The 26607-nt window shown below is 45.6% G+C and overlaps 1 protein-coding gene across 5 annotated transcripts in view; it reads right to left on the bottom strand.

The window, feature by feature from the left end:
* Tet3 (tet methylcytosine dioxygenase 3) overlaps positions 1 to 26607 on the bottom strand; it is a 111236-nt gene that overhangs the window by 77548 nt on the left and 7081 nt on the right. For 3 of the 5 annotated variants that reach the window (XR_007211877.1, XM_048352763.1, XM_048352764.1), the window contains one exon: positions 18061 to 18117. Coding sequence is in view for 3 of the 5 variants with exons in the window: in XM_048352763.1 (XP_048208720.1) it covers positions 18061 to 18117 (57 nt within the window). In the remaining 2 variants the exon portion in view is untranslated. Of the gene's footprint in view, positions 1 to 18060; positions 18118 to 18410; positions 18550 to 19661; positions 22320 to 26607 lie in introns of those variants that run through there. The other 2 variants (XM_048352765.1, XM_048352766.1) reach the window with 2 other exon arrangements.

Genomic DNA, 26607 nt, shown 5'->3' with positions numbered 1-26607 from the left:
GTACACAGGCAGGCTTGACCAGTCAGTGGTCAGTGCCTCTGTTCTTTGAAAGAGAATAACTCATGCACAGTGATGGCAGGGGTAGTTAAAAGCTTTTTCCCATATGGAGGTTCCTCAAAAAGCTCAGCATAGACATACCCTATGACCTAGCCATAACACTCCTAGGCATCTATCCTGAACAACAGGTCTCAGGATATCAAAAAGACATCTGCACATCCATGTTTATCGCTGCACAATTCACAATAGCCAAAATATGGGAACAACCCAGATGCCCCCCTACAGATGAATGGATCCAAACAATGTGGTACCTGTACACAATGGAATACTACATAGCAATTAGAAATGATAAAATATTGGTATTCACAGGGAAATGGTCAGAGCTTGAACAAATAATGTTGAGTGACACAAGCCTAGAAACAGAGAACAAAGGTGCATGGTCTCCTTGATATATGACTGTTGGTAGAAGGGACAGTAGAAACCAGGTCTGCAAAACAACAACTTCTTTTCAAATGGTATTTCCACATGTTTGGGTCAGCAACTTTACATTATGTATCTAAAACCAAACAACTACTAAACAAACATAAAAAGGTCTAAGATAGATCTATTAGTGGATAACAATAGCTCAACAGCTATGTACACATGATTATATAAGATGAGGACAAGCAAAAAGAACTCCAAGAGCAGGACACAGGAGGGTTCTATTGTGGTCGTTATGTTTAATGTTCTAGGTGAATTTTCTTTGGCATACCCTACGTGTTTACTGTATATGATTTTTGTACACTGGATATTTAATATATGCTTACCTAAACTAGGTAGGGAAGGGAAAGAAACATGAGGGTGTAATATGACAAGAAATGTACTCACTACCTTATTATGTAACTGTACCCTCTTTGCACATCACCTTGTCAATAAAATTTAATTAGAAAAATAAAATGGCTTAATACTTGCGGCAAAAACAGCTTTTTCCCACAGGTTAGTTGACTGAAGTACTAAGCAGCTCCTTGTTGCAGCCTCTCTGTTAGAATGCACTCTGCCCAGGGAGAAAGCATTTGGAACAACTCCATGGGTTCATGGAGGTCCATCTGTCAGAGTTTCTGCTAAGCACTGAGAGGGCAGCTCCTGCAGAGCTGGTAGAGAAACAGCCATGGCTGCCAGGAGAAGGCCCTTCCTCCCAGTCCTGGGGCTACTGGGCACTCAGCATGTGATCTGTCCCTAGGGGCACTAGGAGATAAGATGTACAAGGATGGGATGGGGGACTTCCCTTCCCCATCCCCAACATTGCTTGGGTATATGTAACTTTGCTTCTACTGTTTTGGGGGATTTAAAACTAAGGAGCCAGAGAAGCATTTCCATCTCCGCCATGGCCCTGAGTGTGGGAGATGTGTGAACAGGAAGGTAGAGTGAGCCCTGACCACCAGCAAAATGAACAAATGAGTTCAAGGCAGCAGTGAAGTCAAACCTGCCTTCGTGGACACAAAGCTCTTACAGAGGAATTAGAAACCTGCTCACATCATCAGCCCTCACCTTGGTTTTATGCAAGTCAAGAGGAAGAAATTCTGACTCCTGCTTAGTACCAGCAGGGATTACCAAATCTCCCAAATCCACAGCTCCAATGTCCTAGGGGCAAGTCCTTAGCTTATGGCTTATGATGAGCTCAGCCTTCCTGGATAGGCAGGCATCTTCATCACTACTGAGGAACTTGGATGGCAGAGATCAGGACCTGAAAACCTGAAGGTCTGAAGGGGCAAGACGGAGCAGCATGCTGTGGCATTCTCATTAGAAATAGTACCTTTCATTAAAAGCTTAAAATTCAAACACCATGGCAAGCATTAGCATGTTGAGGGTACAAATTCTGGAGAAGGGTGAGGGGAGAAAGATGCTACAAGAGAGGATACTGGGAATGCAGTCGGGAGACATGGAGCTCATTTCACCAGCTGTGTCATTAGGTTTTTGGTTGTACTAGTCTGTGGGGTTTGTGCTTGTGAGGCAGGAAGTTCTACCACTCCAGCCACGCCCCCAGCTCTTTTTCTTTGGTTATTTTTCAGGTGAGGTTGTGCCGCCACACTCAGCTTTTGGTTATGAAGGAATCATCTTTTTTTTTTCCTGAACCAGCCTTGAGCCACGTTTCTAATCTTTACCTCCCAAATAGCTGGGGTTACAAGCATGAACCACCAAGTCTGGCTTTTGTCAGTGGTCTTTACAAGCTCTGATTCCAGCCTTGAAGAATCCTCTTATCCAAAGAGGAGTGGCAAATGTTTGTTGGGGCTGCCTTCAGGCATTTGGGAAACAAGAAAGCAGGTCTCCCTACTAGTTAGTACTAATGAGGGTTAATGACTAGTGAGTTGTCCCAAGGTAATTATGAGGTGTGAGCCTCTCCCTGATGTCTGCATGTGGGAAAATGGCCTAGGATCTTCTTTTTCCTGTGCAGACAGGGGGAGCACCCCATCTGTTATCCAGATCACTACATCTAGGCTTGGAGCCAGGAAGGCCTTAGGCTCTACTCCTTGCCTTGGTACAGACTACACACTTCGAAGAGGTAAAGTTCACTGTCTTTCTCATCAAATTGCTTCTATAAGCACTTATTAAAAGGGTTTACTGCATGTTAGATTTTGTGTCAAATACTATATCCCATCACCAGGAGCTCTCATCTAGGCACTACATACAGTGTTGTCATAGAGGTACACAGGACAGGGAAATGTGGGACAACAGCCTAGAGCAGCTGAGGACAAACAGAAGCAATTCTGGTTGCTAATCCTTTAAAGATGGGTTAAAAAGTTCAACTGGGGCTGGAGGCATAGTTCAGTGGCAGTGCAATTCCATGGCGTGGGTGAGGCCCAGACTCAATCCCCCAGCAATTGAGAAGGAAGAGACACAACAAAAAAGACCCTATTCCTAACAGCAAAAACCAAGAGATGTGTGATAGCCATATGAAGGAAATTTTAAAACCTCAATGAACACCCAAAAGGCCTAGAATAGATACATTTCTCTCTATGAATGGAAAGACTCAATACAAAGCTGTCCATTCTCCCCTTGAAGCTGTAAGTTCATGTGACTCAGATAGAAAACTCCCAAATTTTTCTCACAGAATGGACAAGATGTTCATAAGGTGATTTGGGGAAATGATACCATACACACCTAATAAAGGCAAACTTTGTAGGGAAAGTTTGTTTTTTTTTAACTCTACTGTTGCATTAAAAATTGTGGCAATTGGCTGGGAATGTGGCCTAGTGGTAGAGTGCTTGCCTCATATGCATGAAGCCCTGGGTTCAATTCCTCAGTACCCTATAAACAGAAAAAGCCAGAAGTGGCACTGTGGCTCAAGTGGTAGAGTGCTATCCTTGAGCAAAAGAAGTTCAGGGACAGTGCCCAGGCCCTGAGTCCAAGTCCCAGGACTGGAAAAACAAACAAACAAACAATTGTAGCAATTAAAAGAATGCAATTGTCTGGTATGGTGCCACTAAACTGTAACTTCTGCACTTGGGAGGTGGAAGCAGGATTGTGATTCTGAGACCAACCTGGGCTATACAGCAAGTTCTGGGCCAGCCTGAGTTACAAAGTGAGACCCTGTCTCATGGCTCAATGCCAGCCTGGGCAAACAAATCTGAGACAACTCACCAGTAAAAAGCCAGAAGTAAAGGTATGGCTGGTAGCACACCAGTCTGGAGCAGAAAAAGCTAAGCAAGAGCATGAAGCCCTAAGTTCAAGTCCCATTAATATCACACACAAATGCACACGTAAAAAAATTTTTTAAATGGACATATTACCTTTAAAATTCAAAAATACTTCTATTTCTAAGTCCATACTTCTCTGCTCCCTACTCATAACCTCCCTTGCCTTTTATGGCACTCTAAGTTGCTGAGATGAAGGGCAAGAAAATCATCTTTCAAGTAGGTATTGTACCCTCTACCTTGGGCCAAGCCATTTTCTGCTGCCCTAACAAGTTCAGGACCACAACAGGCTCTGTTAACACCCAAACAGGGGAGACTGAACCTTCACAATATGAATCAGTGGTTGCCTGCAGCGATGATCTTTGGCAAGAATATGGAAATGAGATTTGCAGAGGAGTTGGAGGCAGTGTCCAAGAGATGCTCTACTCTGTTTCTTTCAATATCTTTTCCTCTCTATCCTTGAATGTTCATTGGAGCTTACAGGTTACCTTTTGGGCTGTATTTTCTAGTGATGCATGAAAGAAATAGGGAGCAAAATAACATGCAACCTAGTCCATCTCAGGCCATGAGCTCTAGGTCAAATGTCCATTTTTCCCTGTCTCTCTCCTTACATTCTAGCTTCATTTCTATAGCACTAATACATGAGGCTTTTCTAAAAGCCATTACTAAAAGTTCCATGTTTAGGATATGCTCCCACTCTAAACAATAAATTCACAGAGTTTGCTTTGGTTAAAAGTTTTCCACATGTCTAGGCTGCTATTAAGCTATTACTAAGGGTCTTATCCAGTGGGGTTGGACCAAGGCTCAGGGAGTGATCAAGAGCTACATTGAGATCAGTTTCCAATCTTACCTACTTTGGGAGAATCATTGTTCAAAGCTGGCCTGGGCAGCAAGTAAATGAGACTCCTTACCTGAAAAAATATGCTGGGAGTGGTGGCAAGTACCTGTCAAGAGGATCACAGTCTGAGGCCAGCCTGGGCAAAAGCATGAGAGACTCTTCAAAATTTATCTAAAACAAAAAAGGGGCTATAGGCATTGTTCAAGTAGTAGGCCTTGCCCTGCAAACATTAGGCCTCCACTGTTGAGGCCATCATTGTTGCACCTTCAAGGAGTCTCAAAGCCCTGCTGGGAGGAAGTAGTCAGGCTAAGCAGGGACTTGGGATTCATGAGGTGGTCCTATCTTCCAGAACTCCAACAGACTTAAATTATTAAAACCCTGAGAAGAAATCATACTTAAACTTATGAGAAAAAGTCATATATTTAAATGTATATGTTATCAAAGAAGAAAAAATTAAAAGGGTATTCTAAAAAGCCAATTGAGAATCTACAATAAAGACATACCAAATAAACATGAGGAAAAGGCAATTTAAAACTAAAACAAAGTATGTGGCTCAAGTGGTAGAGTGTCTGAAAGACTAAATAAAGAAAGCAGAAGTGACTGCTTTTTAACATACCTATGTCCTTTGATATTCTATAAATTGAAAATTCAGAAAGGGGAAAGTTAGTGAGGAAAATGAAAAAGTAACTCTATATAATGTTAATAAATTTGAAAATGAATCACTTGCATGGAAAATAGAATTAAACATCAATGACAATAGGAAAAAAAGCCTTTTCTTGTTTTTTGTTTTTGTTGCCAGTCCTGGGGCGTGGACTCGGCCTGAGCACTGTCCCTGGCTTCTTTTTGCTCAAGGCTAGCACTCTACCACTTGAGCCACAGCGCCACTTCCAGCTTTTTCTATATATGTGATGCTGAGGAATCAAACCCAGGGCTTCATGTATACGAGGCAAGCACTTTACCACTAGGCCATATTCCCAGCCCGAAAAAAAGCCTTAAAAAAAAGATGACTTCATCTAATTCAAATTCTTACTAAGTAGAATTATTAAGCTGTATTACCTAAATTGTACTAGAGCATAAATAAAGGCATTGCAATCTATTACAAAGTTACTGTTATTCTAAAATCAATATCTGACGATGAAAACCCCCAAAGGAATAATATAGGTTAATCTCACAAAATGCTCATATTCATAAACCAAATACCATGTTAAATGTTAAGCTCCATTACTCAGTGTGGTTCACTCACAGAATGCAAAGATAGTTCAATATCAAGATACATATAAACAGGGAGATAACTGAATATGGCCAAGATGGCAAACATAGGCTGAATTGTTGTGGTATATCTATGCTATGTCCTCTCTTTCTATTATATTTCTCTTCCAATAAACATTTCTATTATCTTTACCTAAAAAAGAAATACATTAACAGAATTTTGAAAGGAGATATAGCTTGATCTTCAAAATGCACTAAATAGATGAGACAAAATGAAATACTCATTGGTAATAAGAAAAAACTTCTTAAAATGGGAGAGATCATTTCTTTAACATTATATATGAAAAAAATAAAACAGCAACCAAACAATCAGCAATGCCATGCTTAAGGGTAAAATGCATAAAGGTAAAATGTTTAAGGAAAAAAACACTCATGTACATTAAAGAAGAACAAAAACAAATAGTTAGGAGGCAGATGCTCTCTATTTGGTAAACATTTGGCAACTCCATTTAGCACAGGACAGACTTCCCTGGTCCCAATTCCAGCTCCACTCATCACGAAACATCAGCCCCTGGTCATGCTCCTGGCCTGATTCTCAGTGTCCTTGTTGGGAAATAGGATTACTCTACCCACCCCAGAGTTACCATGAGAACTGAAAGATGAAACTATGAAAACTTTGCCTACTATGCTCAACTTGTACATGTGGAGTGCTCAATAAGCAGTATAACAGACAGTTTTCAGGTAAAGTAGACTATCATGTGGTATGATTCCATTTTTTTTAAACACCACACAGGTATACAATATGCAGAAAAATAAAACTCTGGATGGGTACTCCAGGTAACAGAGACTGTAGTGAAATTATGGACAACTTCCTACCTCCTCTCTTCTACTTCTGTTTTCTAAAGAACATTTATCACCTGTATAGTCAAAAGGAGAGCATGGGCAGGTGCAGTAGCTCACAACTATAATCCTAGTTACTTGAGAGGTGGAGTTACTTGGGAGGATTCTGGTTTGAAGCCATCCTGGCAAAAAATTAGTGAGATTCTCATCTCAACCAATACAATCCAGTTATCCCAGCTACACAGGAAGTGTAAAATAGGATCATAATCCAGCATAGTCTATAGCACATTAGTGCAGGCACACCATAAATGCAAGACCTTATTCTCAAAATACAGCAAAGGGCACTGGGGCATGGCTCAAGTGATACAGTGCCTATCTAGCTAGCAGGAGGCCCTAAATTCAAACCCCAGTGTCACAAATAGAAAGTGAAGAGGAGGAAAGATAAAAGGCCAAAAGACACAAGTTTAAACTGGGCACCAGTGACTCATACCTATAATCCTAGCTACTAAGATCTGAGGATAGAAGTTTAAAGCCAGCAGGGTCAGACAAATCCAAAAGACTCTTATCTTCAATTAACAGCAAAGAGCCGGAAGTGGAGGCATAGCTCAATGGTAGGAAGAGCATTAGTTCTAAGTAGAAAAAGCTAAGCAAGAGTGTAAGGTCCTGAGTTCAAGCCTCAGAGCAAGTACAAAAAGTTTAAAATTTATCCTATGAACCAGTACCCACTCATTCCAGAGTATCCACGTAGATAGATATGAGGAGTGTTTAAAAGTATGCTAAAATGGGGGCTGGGGATATAGCCTAGTGGCAAGAGTGCCTGCCTCGGATACACGAGGCCCTAGGTTCGATTCCCCAGCACCACATATACAGAAAACGGCCAGAAGCGGCGCTGTGGCTCAAGTGGCAGAGTGCTAGCCTTGAGCGGGAAGAAGCCAGGGACAGTGCTCAGGCCCTGAGTCCAAGGCCCAGGACTGGCAAAAAAAAAAAAAAAAAAAAAAAAAAAAGTATGCTAAAATGGAGGGACAAAGGGTAAACAAATGCAGCAGTGGTACTCACTAAACACAATGTTGAAAATGAACTATATAACTTGTGGGTAGGAATGGGAGGAAAAATCTGGAAGAGTGAGGGAAGAGGTGACATTGTCCAAAAAGAAATGTACTCTTTACCTGACTTAGGTAACTGCAACCACTCTGTACATCATCTTTATAACAATAAAAAAAAATTTTAAGTGTGCCTGGCACAGAATAAGCTAAAACCTCCCAGCCCCAAAGTTAGCATACATTGCCTTGACTTTGTTCAAATGCCATAGAAATTCTGAGTATTAGGATCATTTCTAGATCCAGGTGCTGGATAGACATACATGCTTGTGAAAATTTACCATGATATACACAATATGTACAGCATGTATGTATATGCTATAAAAAATACATTTTTGTATATATGATATATTTCAACTCAAAGTTTTAAATATTAAAAGCTGAGAGAAGAAAGTTAAGTTTCTATCATGTACTACAGATTCCCTCTGAAATTTTGGTTTTAATACCCAGAGTTCATACTCATGGATCAGTTTCATGGAACAGAACACTCAATCCAGCATGTCATGTCTGTCTTAACTTTTCCAGACTTTGTATTATCACTAAAACTTCCAGACTTTGTATTATCACTAAAACTATCAACTGATGAGAAAAAACATTCTGGTATAACCATGGTTATGGGAGACACAGGGAGAGTCAAACTAGACAAGGCAGCTCTCAATTTCAACTATACATTCTAATCACCTGGGTTAGCTTCCGAAAATGCTGGGGCTGACTCTACTCCAGATCAGTCACTTCTATGTATCTAGCAAATGTCTCCAAGGTTAGGGCCAGGGCACTAACATCCTTCTTAAAAGCTCCTCAGATAGTTGATCAGGATACATTGTATTAATGTGTAGAAATGTCACAATGAACCCCATGTCTGTACAGTTAATGTATGCTAAGTTTAAAATATCTCATCAGAGGATTTTAATATGTAGTGGGGGCTGAGAAGCACTAAACTAGTTGAACCAGAGGGACTGGCCACTGGAAACTCTTTAGGCAAGCTGAAGCATGGCCCCTGTCTGTCTTGGAGGAAGCTGTGGGGGTAGGAGTATTTAAGGCTGGCAAACTCTGGCACCCAGCCAAGTCCTCCTTTATATCCCATTTCCCCAAACCTCAGGCAGAGAGGCTTCATGGGGAAACCATCACCTCTCCTACAACCCTGTAGAGGACACAGCATCTGTAAGCCATGGAGGAGGGTCTCCCAGGGTTGGCTACAAAATCCTGGGTTCTGGCTCCTAGCCGAGGTGTTCTGACTGCTCTTGGACCATTTGCCAGGACAGTCCTAAGACACACGCCACTCCAACCACACAACCCCAGAGCTAAACCCTAACTACTACCCAGGGTCCAAATGATCTCTCTGAGAACCCACAGCTAGAAAACAGGAAACCACTAAGGAATAATAGTAGAGGGCAAGGCCATAGGGCAGAGGTCAACATAAAGCTCAGCTATCAGCTAGGACCTAGTTGAGAGACAAATAGCAAGACCAGTGAGGAAGAGGATGCTGCATGGCCGGCCTGTCTGCCTGCCTAGACCTTCTGGCACTATAATCTGGGAGCCTCAAATGGCACCCTTGTTCTCTGTTCACACACCTAACTGTGCAGTAAAAACCATAGATTTGCTGGAGGCATGACTCAAGTCATAGTACTTGCCTAACAAGTACAAGCCCCTGCGTTTAAACCCCAGTAACACACACACACACACACACACACACACACACACGTGTGCACAGAGAAAAGAGACAGCGTAACAAACAAAAAAGTAAGAAAGAAACAAGGAAGAAAGAAGGAGAGAGGGAGGGAGGGAGGGAGGAAGGGAGGGAGGAAGGAAGGAAGGAAGGAAGGAAGGAAGGAAGGAAGGAAGGAAGGAAGGAAGGAAGGAAGGAAGGAAGGAAAGAAGGAAGGAAAGAAGGAAGGAAAGAAAGAAAGAAGGAAGGAAAGAAGGGAGGAAGGGAGGGAGGAAGGGAGAGAGGAAGGGAGAGAGGGAGGGAGGGAAGAAGGAAGGAGAGAGAGAGAAAGGAGAAACAGAAAAGAAGTGGAGAGAAAAATGAGGGAGGGTGTAGCAAGTATGACAAGAAATGTACTTACTACCTTATGTACACAACTGTAACCCCTTTGTACATCACCTTGAAAATAAATAAATGAAAATGAAAAAAAAGAAGTGGTAGTCCATGGTTTTGATCTAGCAGAGGGCTACCTTAATCAGGCAGCCACATGGTATTTTAAATGTTCCTGCAATGATTCTTATTCAAGGAGTCTTAGGCCCACATTTCCAAAGCATGCTCTCAGAGGCCCATTCTGTTCAGTTAACAACTCAGAGCTATGCTTAAAGCATGAGAGTGGGAATGGAGATGGGCTGAGGCACTGAATGATGATCCTTCGACAGAGAAGAGAGCAGAAAAAAAGGAATGTTGGGGGCTGGGAAGGCAGCTTAAAGGTAGAGTGCTTGCCTAGCATGCATGAAGCCCTGGGTTCGATTCATTAGCACCACACAAACAGAAAAGGCCAGAAGTGGTGCTGTGGCTCAAAGTGGTGGGCACCACCACCAGCTCTACCAGTGTCTATTTCCCTAGAGTTTTGTGTGCTGGGAGATGACAACTCCCATAGTAAAGGCCTATTCTCCCCTGCCTGCTGCAGTCAGAAGGAGACCTGTGCTCCCCAGGATAAACTTGTTCAAGCCAGTAGAGAAGTGATTTCACTCAAGGGACACTCCCAAGGAAAAATGTAGTAGTACAGGGAAACAGGTCTGAGCTACTCAATCTTCTCAGCCTTTCTTTCTGCCTCTGACAGGTGTTACTGGCCTCTCTCTCTGGCTCCAGCCCTTCTGCAGGGTAGTCAATAGTGTTAGAGATAGCTATGGAACTCCCTGAGGTACAGGAAGGTGATTGGCAAGAGACAGCTCCTTCTGTAAACTCCATCTGCTTAGCAGGGCTGGGAACCAAAGTCCACAGGCAAAAAACTGCAGAGTCCCAGGGACAGGCATTTGGGAAGAGGTGGTAGATGCTTCAAAGGCACAGAGCTCAGGGCTCACTGTCAGGGACAATATGCAAACCCTTTCAAAGCCTTTGTTTCCTAGTGAAGCCCAGGAGGTTAGGATTACATGTGAAAATGCTTGGAGGTGGGGTAGAGAAATTCAATTACTTAAACACTAAGAGTTCCCAGCCATAGATGCGGATTTGCTTAGACCCTAATCCTCCTATCCTTAGTGAGTTTGTCTCTTAAGTAATATTTTTGTGGCAAGAAAGCATTACTGATTCCATAGACCCCTCCTTTCCTCTAGAATGAGGCAGGTGGGAAGAAGGAAATTCGTATTTTTACTTAATTTTTAAGATGATTTAAAAATAGTTGTACACATGGATTTCAATTCAACATGTCAATTTGTGTGTACAAAGCATTTCAGTGTCATCTCTTCCATCATTCTCTCCCTTTAGCATCCCCAAAAAAAAAAAAAAGGCCAAAGACCCTCAGCTAGGGGAAGCAGGGACAAGATGCTTAAACTCAACTGTCAGAAAGATTAGAGTGTCCATCTTTACAGAAATCTACCAATAGATTATGAATACCCAAATGGAAAGGTAAGAAGACAGTATAGCAAGAGAGGGTGATATCTGGGTGCTGGTAGCTCACACCTGTAATCCTAACTACTTAGGAGGCTAAGATCTGAGGATCCAGGTTCAAAGCCAGACCAGGCAGAAAAGTCTGTGAGACTCTTATCTCCAATTAAACCACCAGAAAATTGGAAGTGGTGCTGTGGCTAAAGTTGTAGAGCTCTAGTCTTGAGCTGGAGAGTGCAGGGACAGCACCTAGGCCCAGAGAGAGACGGGGGAGAGAGGGGAGAGAGGGGAGAGAAGGGAGAAAGGGGAGAAAGGAGAAAGAGAGGGGAGGGGGGAAGAGAGAGAGAGAGAGAGATGAGGAGGGTGAGAGAGGAGTATGAGGGAGGGTGAGAGTGATGGTGTTGTAAGGAGTGCAGCTGACGCCATCTTGATTAGGGAAACATGGTAGGAAATATTGGGGGGAGTAGATTAGGTCAACCTGACCCCAAAATTCTGCTTCTGTAAATGGCCTGCTTGTTTGTTGCTTGCTCTACCCTCCTGCATCAACCTCCTACATCTGTGCCATGCTTGCATGTTTGTTGCTTGCTCTACCCCCTGCGTCAAGCCCCTACATCTGTGCTATGCTTTTACCTTTATAAGCCCCAATTTGAGGACTGCTCAGGGTCACGGTGGCAGCTCCCGAGTCTGTGCTGTGTCCCTAGCTGGTCAGTTCATTTTTTGTTTCCCCAATAAATCCATCTTCTTGAGGCTGTCTCTGAGGGGTGGACTCTTGGAGGGACAAGGAATCCCCTCCCTCGAACCCCATAACAATGGGAATGTTGTAAACACATGTAGAAATGTAACAATGAAATTCCCTCTGCAAGTAATGTAAAGCCCTTTTCCCCTAACACCAAAAAAAGGAACCCCCAAATGGAAAAAAAGTCAAGATGCTTTGCATCTAGGGTTCAAGATCTACAGACTTGACCCTATAAACTGTCCTCTTCTCCAAGACATATAATGTTCATTCGTTCATGTTCTCTTTTTCTCTCTCTTACACACACACACACACACACACACACACAGTCTTTCTCTCTTGCACACACTCTCTCCTGCCATTTAGAGGGCCCAAGGTACTACTCTTTGCCATCATATTCCTAGGCTTGCAGGGATAAAGGAAACACAGAAAAAACATCCTTTTCTACAGAGGTGAAGGTATAAGTAAACCTTTTTGAGTACTCCACAAACAGGGAAGCCATGTCTGAAAGAGCAGGAGGGCATCAAAACAAAGGTTCCTATTATGCACTGTCAAAGTTCAAAAGCAGAGCTGTCTATAAACTGGTCCATAAACTGGTCATAACCAGTCCATCACAACAGAGAACTTTTTGAAACCTTTACAGCAATATGAAGCAACTGTAACATCCAAGGGCATGATCATTGGTCCTGCCCTGCTGGATGGTCCATGGTGCTGACTGAGGTGAGCTACACATGCTTCAAGCTTTCAGCCAGCTTTATATAGACCGTGTTTTAGCTTTGCAATGTTTTAGAAATTAAAAACAAGAAAGGACTGGTCTGGACTGGGAATATGGCCTAGTGGCAAGAGTGCTTGCCTTGTATACATGAAGCCCTGGGTTCAAGTCTTCAGCACCACATATATAGAAAAAGCCAGCAGTGGAGCTGTGGCTCAAGTGGTAGAGTGCTAGCCTTGAGCAAAAAGAAGCCAGGGACAGTGCTCAGGCCCTGAGTTCAAGCCCCAGGACTGGCAAAAAAAAAAAAAAAAGACTGGTCCTTCTCCAGGTTTAGTTTGAGAAAAGCTAATTATTGCTTTACAGAGGAAACTTAAAAGTCCATGGACATAATGGCTTCTCTTGACTAATGGCTAAATCCAAGAGTAGTAGCACAGGGGGAAACAGAAAGGCAAGAGACTAAACAACTGTGCTTTTCACCTGTTCTTAGCCAGCGTGCCTTACTGGAAACATCCCCCCAGAAAAAACTGGGGCTGGCTATATGACCCATGCTTTTTTTCAGTACTGAAATTTGAACTCAGGGCCTTATAGCAGGGATGACTGGTAGGCACCATCATGCCCAGCATCTTTGCATTGAGATGGAGTCTCACAAAGAGATTTCTACTCTGGCTGGCCTAGAACTGTGATCTTCCCAATCTAGCTAGGATTATAGGTGAGAGCCACTTCTTATGTCTGACAAGACCCACAATCTTAATAAGCTGAAAGCGAGTTCAGAGTAAGGTAAACAGCATAAACAACATCCATTTTTTCTGGAGTTCAAACTTAACACATTTAAACCCAACACTGCTTTCAACATGAAGCTCTCTTTCCAGCTAGTTCATTTCTAAACCACTACCCTGACCTGTCATCACTAGATCTCAGAAACACCAACATAGTGAAAACAAAGTTAGCATGCTGATTTGCCCTTCAAAGTCCCTTGAGGGTCACTGGACCAGAGAAAACAAAGGTAAAAAGTTGGGTGTATATAGGTGTTTTGCCTGCTTTGTGCTGCCCCAAACACACAAGGTAAGATCAAAGGCATTTATTGCATGAAAATGAAAACTGGCAATGCCAATTCTCCATGTAGGAGTTCTGATTTTAAGTAATTTAGCTCATGTCTCTAACTTCCAATGGTTTTATGAGGTTTGAAGAATGATTTCTACATTTTTTCCCCCTACACCTACTACTGATTTAGGAATGCGGTAAGTGATCAGCAAATAGTGAAAGACAAAGGAACAAAGAGAAAAATCAAAGTTGAGAGCTGGGAATATGACCTAGTGACAAGAGTGCTTGCCTTGTATACATGAAGCCCTGGGTTCCATTCCCCAGCACCACATATATAGAAAACAGCCAGAAGTGGCACTATGGCTCAAGTGGCAGAGTGCTAGCCTTGAGCAAAAAGAAGCCAGGGACAGTGTGCTCAGGCCCTGAGTCCAAGCCCCAGGACTGGCAAAAAAAAAATCAAAGTAGATGGGGATGGGGTCCTGGTCCACATCACCACAACAATCTGCACATTTTAATCAACTAAATCATTCCTGTTTATCTAAATTAGGTTCCTAAACTAATCCACAAGAAAGCTACCTCCTTCTCAGAAGCTGCAGAGATGCTGGGAACAAGGGGGAGTCCTCAACTGACTGCCAGATGTCTGGGTGTGAGAGGAAATGAGGCCAAAGCCCAGGAGGTTAGGACTGGGAAAGTGAGGATTAAAGGTTAGGACTGGGAAAGTGAGGATTAAAGAGGATTGGGAGACCCAAAAGCTGAGCCAAATCAAAGCACCTCCCCACAATCTCTGTCCTTCACCACCCCCTAGCCAGCCAAACCATTTGCTACAGCCTCCAGGGTATGGGAGGGCACTTGGCAAGACCACAAAGCCTATTTCTAGCAGATATGTCCATCTGTAGCTGGAGGGAGCTCAGCACTCGTGTCCTTCCTCATCAGGCCTAGTAAGAGACCTGCATAGCCATCATGGTGGTCACTGAATGCAGTCCCAGGTTCCTACACTATCATGGACAGGACAGCTCTCCTTTCAGCTCACTCTCAGCTCATGATGGTAAAGTCCTCTTCTTTGACATTCAAAAGAAGGTTAGGGTCACCAAGGAGGCAAAGGAAAATTATGGGATTTAACCTCAGTCCTTATCATGCACGGGGAAGCCCGTTCTTTCTCCATCATTATATTCAACTCTGAAATCCTCTTAGTTCATTCCCTTGCCTGCACTAGCTTGATAGGCTTACTTGCTTCCATATCTCCAAGTTCACTGCTTTTAAACATACAATGGGATTCTCCAGGATCTTTGAAGAGAGCTGGAAGGAAAAACAAGAAAGAACTAGCAGGAGTGCTGTACGGTGGGTGAAAAGTTGGGGATCACAGATTCTCAACAACAAGGCATGTCTGCTGTGGTCAAAAGGAGAGACAGAAGGCAGAGATCCTGGGCACAGTCCCAAAATAGTTTCCAGACATCCTCAGCCAGTGCAGTGGAGTGTTCCCATGGGGCAGAGCGTGGGAGCTGTGTGGGAGCCCAAAAACAGGGTGGCCTGCTGCTCTGGGCACTCGCTCCTGTCCAGACTGCCAAGGGGAGGGAGGCAGCAACAGTGTACGCTATGACATGCTCGCTAGGATGTCATGGGTACACACGAAGCACACTAGACAATAAAATGACAATGTGTATTCATCAAATTTAATTCTGTGCCTGTTCCAGGCACTGTGTACACCCCTATATCAGGCTAGTCCTAAAGTTCTGGCAACACTTGGCATACAACAGATACGCATATTCTTTCTGGCTTCATTCATGCAAAAGGCTTACTCCCATTGCACACACAACACACAGTGATCTCAGAACAAGCTTATACACCTCACCCTTATTCTTTATACTACAACCTAATGATGGAAGAGGAGTGAACAAAACTGCCTCATGAAGGGTATGCGGAACATCATTCCCACTTGCCACCCAAGAAAACCTATGTGGGAGAAGGCAGAACTAGGAACTGGCAGCACTCAGACCTAAGTGCTGGCAGTGCTCAGGCTGAGATAAAGCTACAGATTCTCAGACAACTTAACAACAAAAACAAGCAGACACAATATCAGAGTTGTAAGAACATAGCCAGCTCTGAGAAAAAGGAAGGGAAAGAACTATTTGGAGGGCTTCCTCTGGATTTTTTTGAGGGGGAGGGGGGTTTTGGCCCTAGGGCTTGAACTCAAGGCCTGGGGGTGCTGTCCCTACACTCTACCACTAGAGCCACAGCTCCATTTCTGGCTTTTTTGGTGATTAATTGGAAATAAGAGTCTCATAAAGTTTGCTGTCTGTGCTGGCTTCACATAGCAATCCTAAGATTTTGACCTTCTGAGTAGCTAGAATTATAGGCAAGCCGCTGGATTTTTAAGTAGCCCCCGCCACAGGTCCATAATTCGAAGGACCTGGAACGAGAACAAAAGCCTCTAGCAGCTCTGCAGAACTGATATTATCCCAGGCCAGGAGAACACTGGCCAGAGAACTAGAGAACACACTGGCAAAGAACAGAAGGGAAGCAGGTCTGCCAAGGAGAACCAGCACCACTGCAGGCAGGCAGACATGCAAGTGGGGTGCTTTGGGGAGTAAACAGACCTGCCAGCAGTCTCTTCTCAGCAGAGGAAGTTCAGGATGACAAGGCTGGAAATACAGAGGAAGGAGTGACATGCCTACTCCCTGAGTCCATCTGTCCCTATCAGCTTGTCCTGCTTTCCCTAGGCTTGGGGCAGACCAAGTCCACTCAATGATCTCAACGTGTCCAGTGGCAACAGCCCTAAAACAGTGCACAGGTTGACTACAACTCCCCTAGTCAACAGTGGGTGGCCAAGGGAGGAAGTGGAGGTGGAACTTAGGGATTCCACTCAGGAAAGGTGCAAGGAGGACCAAGTATGAGCTCACCACTCTCTGCACCCACAGCATCATCAGTACACACCACCCTTTGCTTGCCTCAGGACCCCCCAGTCTCATCCCACTACTATCAGCCTCACTAAGACATACATGCTAGCTCCCCTGAGGAGTGGATGCTACTTGGCTCGTCTCCATTCTCCAGAAACTTCAGAAGCAGAATTCATTCCCTCCCCCAAGCACTTCCTAGCCTCAAATTCTCTGGGATGAGTCCAGGGAACAACCCTGGCTTCCTGATCTTCCCTACAGCCTCAGTCTCACTCAGGAACCCCCATGCCATCTGGGGAAGCTGAGTCAGCCTCTCCCTATCAATGTAGTGGGATGGCAGGGTGCCAGTTTTAGCACCTCCGTGAAGCTTCCCACAGTTTTCCCAGGAAGGAGGAGGAGGACTTACAGAGAAGAAACTAAGAGCATGAGGGAACACTAGCATCTCACCCACCTGATACCCAAGCAATCAGGCTCTCCTCCTCCCTTCTCTCCACTAGGAAGAGTCCCACTGGGCCTGTCCCTGCCCACCTATCCCCATACTCCCTCTCCCAGTCTCTATGTTCTTAAGAGACAGCAACAAGGAGCTGTCTCCTACTTTTTCCTCCACTCTGGACCAGCAGAGGATATTGCTGAGTAATCCTAAACTCACAGCAGGTCTTCAGTCCCCAAAACAGGAGCAAAGCTCAAGGAAACTTACTGATCTGATCCTTGCCAACCTAGGAGGATTATCATGGTTTCCTAGTAATTACATACTCCATCAGGCTGTCCATTCCCCTGCCCCAAATAGCCCACAATCACCCCTCCTTCCCTCAGGCAACCAACCACCTGGAGTATCTCAGTGCCCCCTTCTCTGCTTCCTACACACCTGGAGACACTCCCTTCCTGGTCCCCCGACACTAAGCAGCACCAGACTAACAGGAGACACCCGTTGGCTTTCCAAGCCATAATGTTGCATCAGCCCCCACCCTACCCAAAATAATCCTCACCCCCACCACCTCCTCTCATCTCCAGCCATCTCCATGGTGACAGCAGCATGACTAATGACACCCTATCAGCTTCAGACTCAGGAGCATAATTCCCTCCTTCCCCTTACCGTCACCCCCCCTCCCCCAGGGATTTCTGCAGATTGGATGCAAACCAACAGTGCCAGGGACATTCTCGAGAGGTTTCCAGAGGCAGAGGTGGGGAGTGGGTTGCATGTCTTTAAAAAACGAAACAAACAAACAAACAAAAAAAACCAACCAAAAAAACAGTTCGACAAACCAAACCCAACTGCACCCAAACCATCCAGCTGAGAAAGCAAAAAGAATCCAAACAAAACCCACACAGGCCTGAGAATTCATTGGCCGCCCACACTCGCGCTGCCCCTCCCCCTCAGCTGCTGCTACACACACAGTGGGAGATTAAGGGATCACCAGAGGAGACCCTTTATTTTTATCCAATTCAGTCGCACACTTCCCCCAACACACACACACACACACACACACACACACACAAGGTACCTTGACAGCCGCCCCTTGTGCCCACGGCCCCGTTCCTTCACCAGCTTTTATTTCCACCTGCAAAAGAAGCCAGAGACTGATGAGCCAGGCTGCTACCAGGAAAGCAGCGAAGTCCTTCTGCAGTACCCCAGCACACGGAAGGGGAAGGAGACGCAGGGCGGGAAGGGGCCTCGGGAAGAAAGGCTAGCAGGAACATCTTCCTGCCTCCAGCTGCCGCCCAGACCTCGCTGAAGGGCTCATTCGCTCCCACTGTTTTGTTTTCCTTTTTCAACCCTTCCGAAATCCAAGAAGGCTCTGCCCTCCCTGTCTAGCTCCAGCCCGACCGGCCCTCCAGGCCCAGAGCGCTCTACCTCGGCCGGCCTTCTCCAGTGCGTCGGCCGCCGCCGGGCCTCCCATTATCCCCGGGCCGGAGGGAGCGCACAGAGGGAGGCACTGCAGAGGAGGCGGCGGCCAGCTGCCGGCTGCGCTCCCCTCCCCTCTTCTCTTCCTTGCCTCCTCTCTCCCCTCCTCTCCCCTCCGCCCGGCTGGTGTGCGAGGGGGCGGCGCGCGCGCCAGCCAATCCCGCGGCCAGCCCGGCCTCCGCCGATGGACCTGCCCAGCCGCAGGCCGGGGCCACCCCCAAGGGTGCAGCTGAGTCGCCCGAGCGGTTTCTCGGGCCTGTCGCGGCTCCCAGGCAGGCTGGAGGCTCCGGGAAACCCTCTGCCTCCTCCGGAGGATACCCGAAGGTAATACACAGGCGTCCCCTACCCTGCCAGGGTCAAAGATTGCACCTGGGTAGGGCATGGGCAAGTGGGTCTCGGGCCCTTCCAACTCCCCGCCCTGGCCTCGCCTCGCCCCACCCCACCCTCACCCTGGCAGCCACAGAAACATGAATTTGAGGCACAATCTCAATAGCTTCAATCCTCCAAGAAGAAAAAGAAAAAAGAAAAAAAGGAGGCGGCAGTAAGAACCTTTACCCTGTTTTACAGATGAGAAAACAAAACAGTAAATTACCCAAGGTGACACAGCTAGAAGAACCCAGTGAGCTCCAGCCCAGGTCTGTCTCCATCTGTAATCAAACTTTTCACCAGAGTATGGTTCTACTCCTTACCCTCCTGCCCCCACCTTAGAAAACAGGTTGCTTTACCGAGCCCACACTGCCTGTGCCTCAAACCTCCCCAAGTCAGGTTCTCCCACCACATTCCCACCTCCAGGATCACTCACACCTGGTGCTTAAAACATGCTCTCACCCCACCCCACCATGACTTCCCCTCTTCCAGAGGCTGCAAAAGGTGCCCTTCCCAAGACTTTTACTGGTCCCCAGACCTCAGGGCTTCCCATCAGTGGAGAGACATAGGAGGGAAAGCAGCTCAGACCTCAAAATCTCTTGTCTTCCAGGTCCCAGACTCTAAGCCTTCTATGAAGGCTGCAACAGGAGACTAAAGGGCAGATGTCCGAAGAGCAACAAACAGAGAAGGTCCTGCAGTCCACTCCTAGATTTGAGTCTAAGGCATGCCTGGGCATATCTTAGCTGAACACCCTGAAACTTCTCTTATTGTCTGACACCCACAAATCCAATTTCAGTTCCCAGTTCCACTGTTACCTGGCTAGTGATAACTTACCTCTGTGAGCCTCTCCTTGCTCATCAGAAGAACGGAACTATCAGCTACTTCACACAGCTGCCAGGGCTCCCAAGAAGAAGTGCAGTACATTGTCTGACCCACTGTGGGTGCTGCTTGCTACTGGCACTTGGCATTTGTGGACTAGCTCACTGGGTGCTACCTCTCATTCTCACAGATGAGTAAGCTGAGGCCAGAGAGAAGTGACTCACAGGACATGATGCGTGAGCACTCCTCCTGATCCAGTGATTCGCTCTCTAACCCACTCCCTTACAGATGCCTAATTGCTTTCCTCCCCAGGGCCCCAGGGGGTACTTAGAACAGGATAAGCTACTTTGGCAGAGGCAGACAGCAAAGCTGGCATCTGGTGTAGAGGCTTCAGGCTGCACTAGGGCCCACACCTGCCTCCCCCTGGGGACAAAGGGCAGCTCCACCAGGCTCCTCCCAGGTCAGGGAAGGAGGCAGGTGATAAGAACAATGCCAGTGAAATCCTTCCTTTATTCTGCCTCCCCCCAAACTCCTGTGCTATAAGCTACCTTGCTTCCCTACACCCAGTAAAGAGCCCAGTACTGCTTGGACTGAACCAATTAAACTGACAGCTATAGTGGCCACAGCCCCTGCTACATACCAGGCCCTATGCCAACCTCATTGCAGGATCATCTTATTTGACTTACTCAACTTACAACCTTGTTTCTTACAGGAAAACAAGAGATATGGAGATGTTAAGTTACTTGCCTGTCAACACAGCTGGTGAGTGGTGGCTGGAATTCAAACCAAGGCCTTTCCCATTGCAACCCTCTAATCCCGCCTCTCTCTCAACCCCAGGGAGATAGAAAGATGACTGGGGTCTCTTGAACCTATTATCTATTTCCTAGCTTCTCTTTCAGACCGGTGAGAATTCCCTGTGCTGCTGCTCCTGCTTGGAGCCCTCCCCTTCACCTCCAAGCAAGCAAATGTAATGTGAGGCTCAGTCTAAATAGTGCCTCCTCTCTGCCAATATCTCAGTCACTGAGCCTCCCTACACATCACAGTCTCCTTCAGGGTTCACATGGAGCACTGTACTACCTCTTCTAGGACACTGGTCAAAAGGGAGATTAGGCAAATTAAAATATAGTCATACCTGGGGACTCCCAGAATGGCTTTCCTGGTTTTGGCCTCTTCTGAGCCCAATAGTTTCTATTCTGGGTATCATCCTGTTGGCTCCCTGGCTATTTCAATGTATATCTTTTTGCATCCAGTGTATGCTGGACAGAAATGAAAATTATAATAGAAAAGGGGGAGTTGTGAGAGCCCAAAATCCAAGCTGTGAGACCCCAAAAGGACTGGGAGTTTGGAATGTCTTCTCCCAACATACTCTCAGAATGCTGAGTTTCCTGGAAAGGTCAGTAAGTCCTGGCTTAAAGAGCCAGAATTAAGGAGCACACAGTGGGTTGCAACATACAGTACAGATATTGGCTCAATAGTCTTCCTCACATGGTAAGAGCCTATCTTCCCTACTCTACTAGGTTCTGCACAGAGCTGGAACATTCTAAGCTACATGAGGGTGGAGCAGCAAGGTTCTGAGCACTGAGGTGGGGAGACTACTCTCCAGGTCAGCCTGCTCATTGAGGTCCCCAAAGATCTAAGGAGACCTGTGTCCTCCTAAGAGGCAAGACCTGCCACAGCTGAGCTACAGCCAAGTCCCAGACTTATCCAGCCAACAGAGGTCTTTCTCACCTGCCTATAAGAGCCATGGTGCCAAGTTCCTGACTTACCTCCCTATACTATGGTAACATAGCCCTTGGCGACCCCCCAAAGAAGACTATCATCTATAAGGCAGCCCACTTACTCCCATTCTCACCCCATCCTGGCCTACTTCCTCTTCTAAGGCACCTGGAATTCCAAAGCTTGAGAGAAATGCATGCCAGGGCCAAGACATTTTGCTCCCTTCTTGACCTCCTCCCAACTGTGTTCCCTCTTTCTATATTGGTAGAGGCACTTGGGGCCCCTCCACATAGGATCACACTCCCATCTTCCATTGCAACCCACTGCATTCCCGGCAAGAAAGATGGGACCACAGTCCTTCTACTGGGGAGAGGTGAATGGATTCACCCACTTTTAGGACTCACACTGAGAACCTCTGAAACATGGACACCTGCAGGCTGGACTTCACAGAGATAAAGACCAGGGACTGAGGACCCATCTGGACATGTGGAGGGAAGACCCCATACCTGAAGGTTTGTCATACAGTATCTTATTTAAACCTTAAAACAAACCAATGAAACAAGAACTATTCAGGCCCATTTTACAGCTGGAGAAACTAGGATATACAGCAGGTTAGCATCTAGCCAAAGGTCACACTAATAGAAAAGCACTGAGCTTAGTATCCCCTCACTTAGGGTGGTACAACTCAGGACCACTATGATTAGCATTATGATGTTCAAATTTACCTACATCATTTACAGCTTCATTTACAGCTAGCAGAAGATAGAGGCAGACAGGCTTCTCCTTTTTCCCTGCTTTGGCTGTGTCCTGAATGAGGTCTCTACTGGGTTTTCCTTCAAAGCTTTCTCCAGGAAGCCACCTCTGGTTTCTCCAGCCTTCTGCTGGTCTATATCACTTCTAACATTTCTCATTTGACACCTGGAAGTTGTCTCTGTGTGTCTTGCCTCCTCAACCAGAATGGCTGGAGTCATGCTTGTCCAAAGCTCCCAGGCAGTTTTGCCCAACATTTCACCCACGGAAGGCACCTAGAATCGACTGTGAGGGAAATGTGTGACCTCCTTCCCTTTTGATCACACAAAGGATCCTGCCAAAGAAACCCAACACCCCCTCTACCTTCAGAGCTGATGTTTGAAGTCTCCGGTGTCTATGCATCCATTTCTACCCAAGTAATTGCAGCCCATCACACATACATCATCCCCTATATTTGAAACTCTTTGCGGTTGTCATGGGAACTGCCTTTGCCTTCATTCACTGATCAGGCCTCACAATTAGCTTTGGCAACGGAAGTCTATGTCAAAGGCAATCACAGGGAGGAGAGGAAGCTGAGAAGCAGTAAGAAGAAGAAAGAAAAAAAAATGTGTCCTTCCTTGGAGATGCGACAGAACCAGACTGAACCAAAGCTTCCAGTGTCCAAGGGAATCAATCCATTGAGAAGCAGCCAACAACCCCACCCTCTTACTTCCATGCCAACAAATAGGATGCACAACAAATAGGAGCTAGCTCTGACAGGTAGCAATCCACCTTCTGCCTATACCTCAAATGCCCTCTTAAAATACCTATAAGATGTTCTGTGAGTCCAATCAGGAACTCTACACCCCAAATTCAAGTTTTGGACATGAAATATCCAAGATCTCAAGACTATATGATACTACACAGAAGACAAGACAGGAAGGCTTAATACTTGAGCTACCTAAGACAACCCCATAAGACTTCCATGAGGAATTAACACAAAGCATCTAACCTTCCACCTTAAGAATCCATGAACACCAGCCTGCCTTCAGCCTTCTATCCTTCTACCAGCCACAAGCATTCCAGTAGCATCTCCACAATGGGCAGGGGCAGAGGAGACACCATCCTTCTCTACACTGAACCTCTCAAAACATGTTGCTTTCCTTCCCAGTAGAGCTAAAAGGGGCCCAAAGGAGACTAAAGCTGGTCTTTGCCCTCAAGGCACCTCTCCCTTATAGCTCTTCCAGAATGTACTGCTTCCAAGCATGTATCCCTCCCCCATACCTCGAGCTTATTAAGGACAGATGGTTAACTGCCTCCTCTTAACTCCTTGCTCAGGCTCAGCCTGGTGATTTCCCAGTCAGTTCTAGGCAAGGCTTACTGAACAGAGCTAGGAAGGCAACTTGCAAGTCTACATGTGAAAGCAGATATTGTCCTGCATTAGCTTTTCCCATCCCCAGCCCTCTCTAGAGCCCTCTTCACCCTGTAGGGTGAATGCAATACAGACCAGATCCAGCCTTCACAGAAAGTGTCTGCTATCCCTCTCTCTTCCAGGGCTCCAGAATCATTCCTAGCCTCATTGGGGGAAACTAGAGTACTCTAATCTTACTATGAAAGGGTAAATCAATTTAAAAAAGACAGGAGAAATCAACTCAGTGCTCTCCGTACAAGAATGACTCAGAAGTGGAAAACTCCAGTCCAGTATTTTGTTTTTTGTTTTTTGTTTTTTTTTTGGCCAGTCCTGGGGCTTGGACTCAGGGCCTGAGCACTGTCCCTGGCTTCTTTTTGCTCAAGGCTAGCACTCTGCCACTTGAGCCACAGTGCCACTTCTGGCCATTTTCTAGATATGTGGTGCTGGAGAATCGAACCCAGGGCTTCATGTATACAAGGCGAGCTCGCTTGCCACTAGGCCATATTCCCAGCTCCTAGTCCAGTATTTTGTCCCTCCTGTTTGGCAAAGCTTCCCCAAGCACCCTTCCTGAGGCTTCTCTTGGCAGTAATGAGATAGGGCAGGGGACTATGAGGAAACTCGCAGTCAGGCCCATGCCACCAAATGATTCTATCCATTTAAACTCCCATCCCATCTTAAGAGTCCCGTGTTGCTGCTCCAACAGCTCTAACTCCCAGAGTAGGTGTGGAGGAAGTGGGACAGGTGTACAAGCTGGAGCAGCACTATGGGGAAAGAACCATTTGAGAGTGTCCGAGACTATTGTCTATGTTACTTGAAACAATCAAGCAACCCCTAGATCTGATGATCTATGAAAGCCAGGCAATGAGCCTGCACTGGGTTGCTTCTGTCCCTGTCCCTCAGTAATTAATAAAAACTTAGGTTTATCGGTTTATTATGTGAGTGACAGATTGGGTCACTGAAGGGTATGTGCACTGCAGGTGTGGCAGTGTCTCAGCCTTGCATGTATGCACCTAGGCAGAAGACTATATCAACCTTCAAGAATTCTCAGGACCACCTCCTGGGCTGCAGCAAGACACAGGAGAAAGATGAAAGTGTTCTTTTGTGTTTGGTTTTTTTTTTAACAATCTATTATCTTTCTTAGCATCTTGTCTTCATTCCACAAGCAGCTGTAAAAAGTGTTTAGGAATGGAATGGGGAATTAGGACAACTCCTGAGACCCCAAGCCTGGCCTACCGACCCACTGGAATACCACACTACCTTCTCAAGAATGAAACATCCCAAGACCCAGGAGGGACTCTGAGCAAGGCCCATGAAGAGGTCTGCCTGGACTTTAAGTTGACATGAACAAGGTTCACTGGGGCTGCTGGTCAGGACTTCAGTTGGGCATGATTCCTTTTCCCCAGTAAGAGGCTATGGGAAGCTACACCTTACTCCCACTTCCCCTAAAGCAGATAAGTAAAGCCAAGATGGAGCCTTCAAGACACAGTGAGCCTCTTTAGAACCCACGAAATCATTGCTTCCCCCACTTCTACATAATTTACCACTTTCCTAAGTGGGCGCCATGATCCTAAACCAAAAATCTGTCTGAAAACAGCCAACCCAGATAGCTATTTCCCCAACCTAAAAGGAGACTGAGGTGAGGGTCCAGGTACCACAAAGAAGGTGCTATACCCAGCTCACAGCACGCCCAATAAAATTTCTCGCAGTGACAAGAACATTGTTTCTATGCACTTTCTAATTTGTGAACTACTAGCCACATGTGGCTATATAGTACTTGAACATAGCTAGTGTTAGTGTTACTGAATGTAATGTTAATTAGTTTTTTTAAAAACTTAAATAGCATGGTTATCATACTGGACAGCTCAGCTCAGGTAGATTCTCTACCTTCTTCCTTTCCTTCACTCTCCCCCATTATCTTTCTCCCTCCCCCCGCCTCTTTCCCTCCCTCTCTTCCCCCCCCCCGCCCTTCTCTCTCTCTCCCTCCCTCAGGCTGGGGACTTGAACTCAAGGCCTCAGTCTCTTGCTTAGCTTTTTCAATTACACTAATGTGTGGATGATAGAGCTAGTGCTCTATCATACCTCTGGTCTGACTTTTTTTGTGGTTATTTTTTTCCCTTCATTGTCAAAGTGAAGTACAGAGGAGTTACAGTTTCATATGTAAGGCAGTGAGTACATTTCTTGTTCTGAAATTTTTTTATGGTTAATGAGAGACAAGTTTCAGATATTTCTGCCTAGGCTGGCTGTGATTCTCAGATCTCAGCCTTCTGAGCAGCTAGATTTAGAGGTGTGAGACACAGGCCCCTGGCTTTTTTTTTTTTCTTTTTAATTTGAGATCATGAAATTCTTGAGAATCTGCTGAAAACCACAGACCTTCTCCCCAATGAAAACACACACCTGAACACTCACATAACATTTAGTTGAAAATTTCTAAACTTTGCAAACCTATCCCAACCTAGATCTAAGATTATATCTAGTATATTTAAAAAAAGATTAAATCTATAGTTGGGCATGAAGCACAGTTGTAATGTACTTTATGGGAAGCCCTCTCACATAATTCAATACCAAGAACCACAAAAACTTAAAAAAGTCTCAGCCAGAAATGTTGTGGCCTAATGTTTCTTCTGCAATGTAATTTTCTAAAGAATATAGACTAGACCTGCCTGATATTATGCCTTACATAGTTCTAGGAAAAGTGCAAGTGAGAAAGCCCAGAGAGAGGACAGGTCTAGTAACATCCCTGCCCATCAGCACCTGGCCTCTATGCAGCCACATGCAGGTATAGGAAACATAACACCTCTTAGGCTAGCTCTTGAACGTACAAACAACTAAGATGTTAAATCTTTCTTTTTAGTTTGTCTGTAAAATGTTCACCCAGTAGTAAAAGTTCTATGTACTCCTCCACACGAAAAAAGATTCTCTCTTCCTCTACCATATAAGACTTTCTGTCACTTGCATTCACCATATGCAAGCTGGACAGCCATCTTTTGGGGGGAGGGGTACGCACGCACGTGCATATGCACACAGGCGCACCAATACCAGGGTTTGAACTCAGGGCCTAGGCACTCTCTCTTAGCTTTTTTCACTCAAGGCTGTTGCTCTACCACT

Source organism: Perognathus longimembris, chromosome 8 (genome assembly GCF_023159225.1).
Source record: "Perognathus longimembris pacificus isolate PPM17 chromosome 8, ASM2315922v1, whole genome shotgun sequence".
NCBI lineage: Eukaryota > Metazoa > Chordata > Mammalia > Rodentia > Heteromyidae > Perognathus > Perognathus longimembris.
Note: the sequence above shows the minus strand (reverse complement) of the source record. Positions and strands in the feature narration are given on the sequence as shown.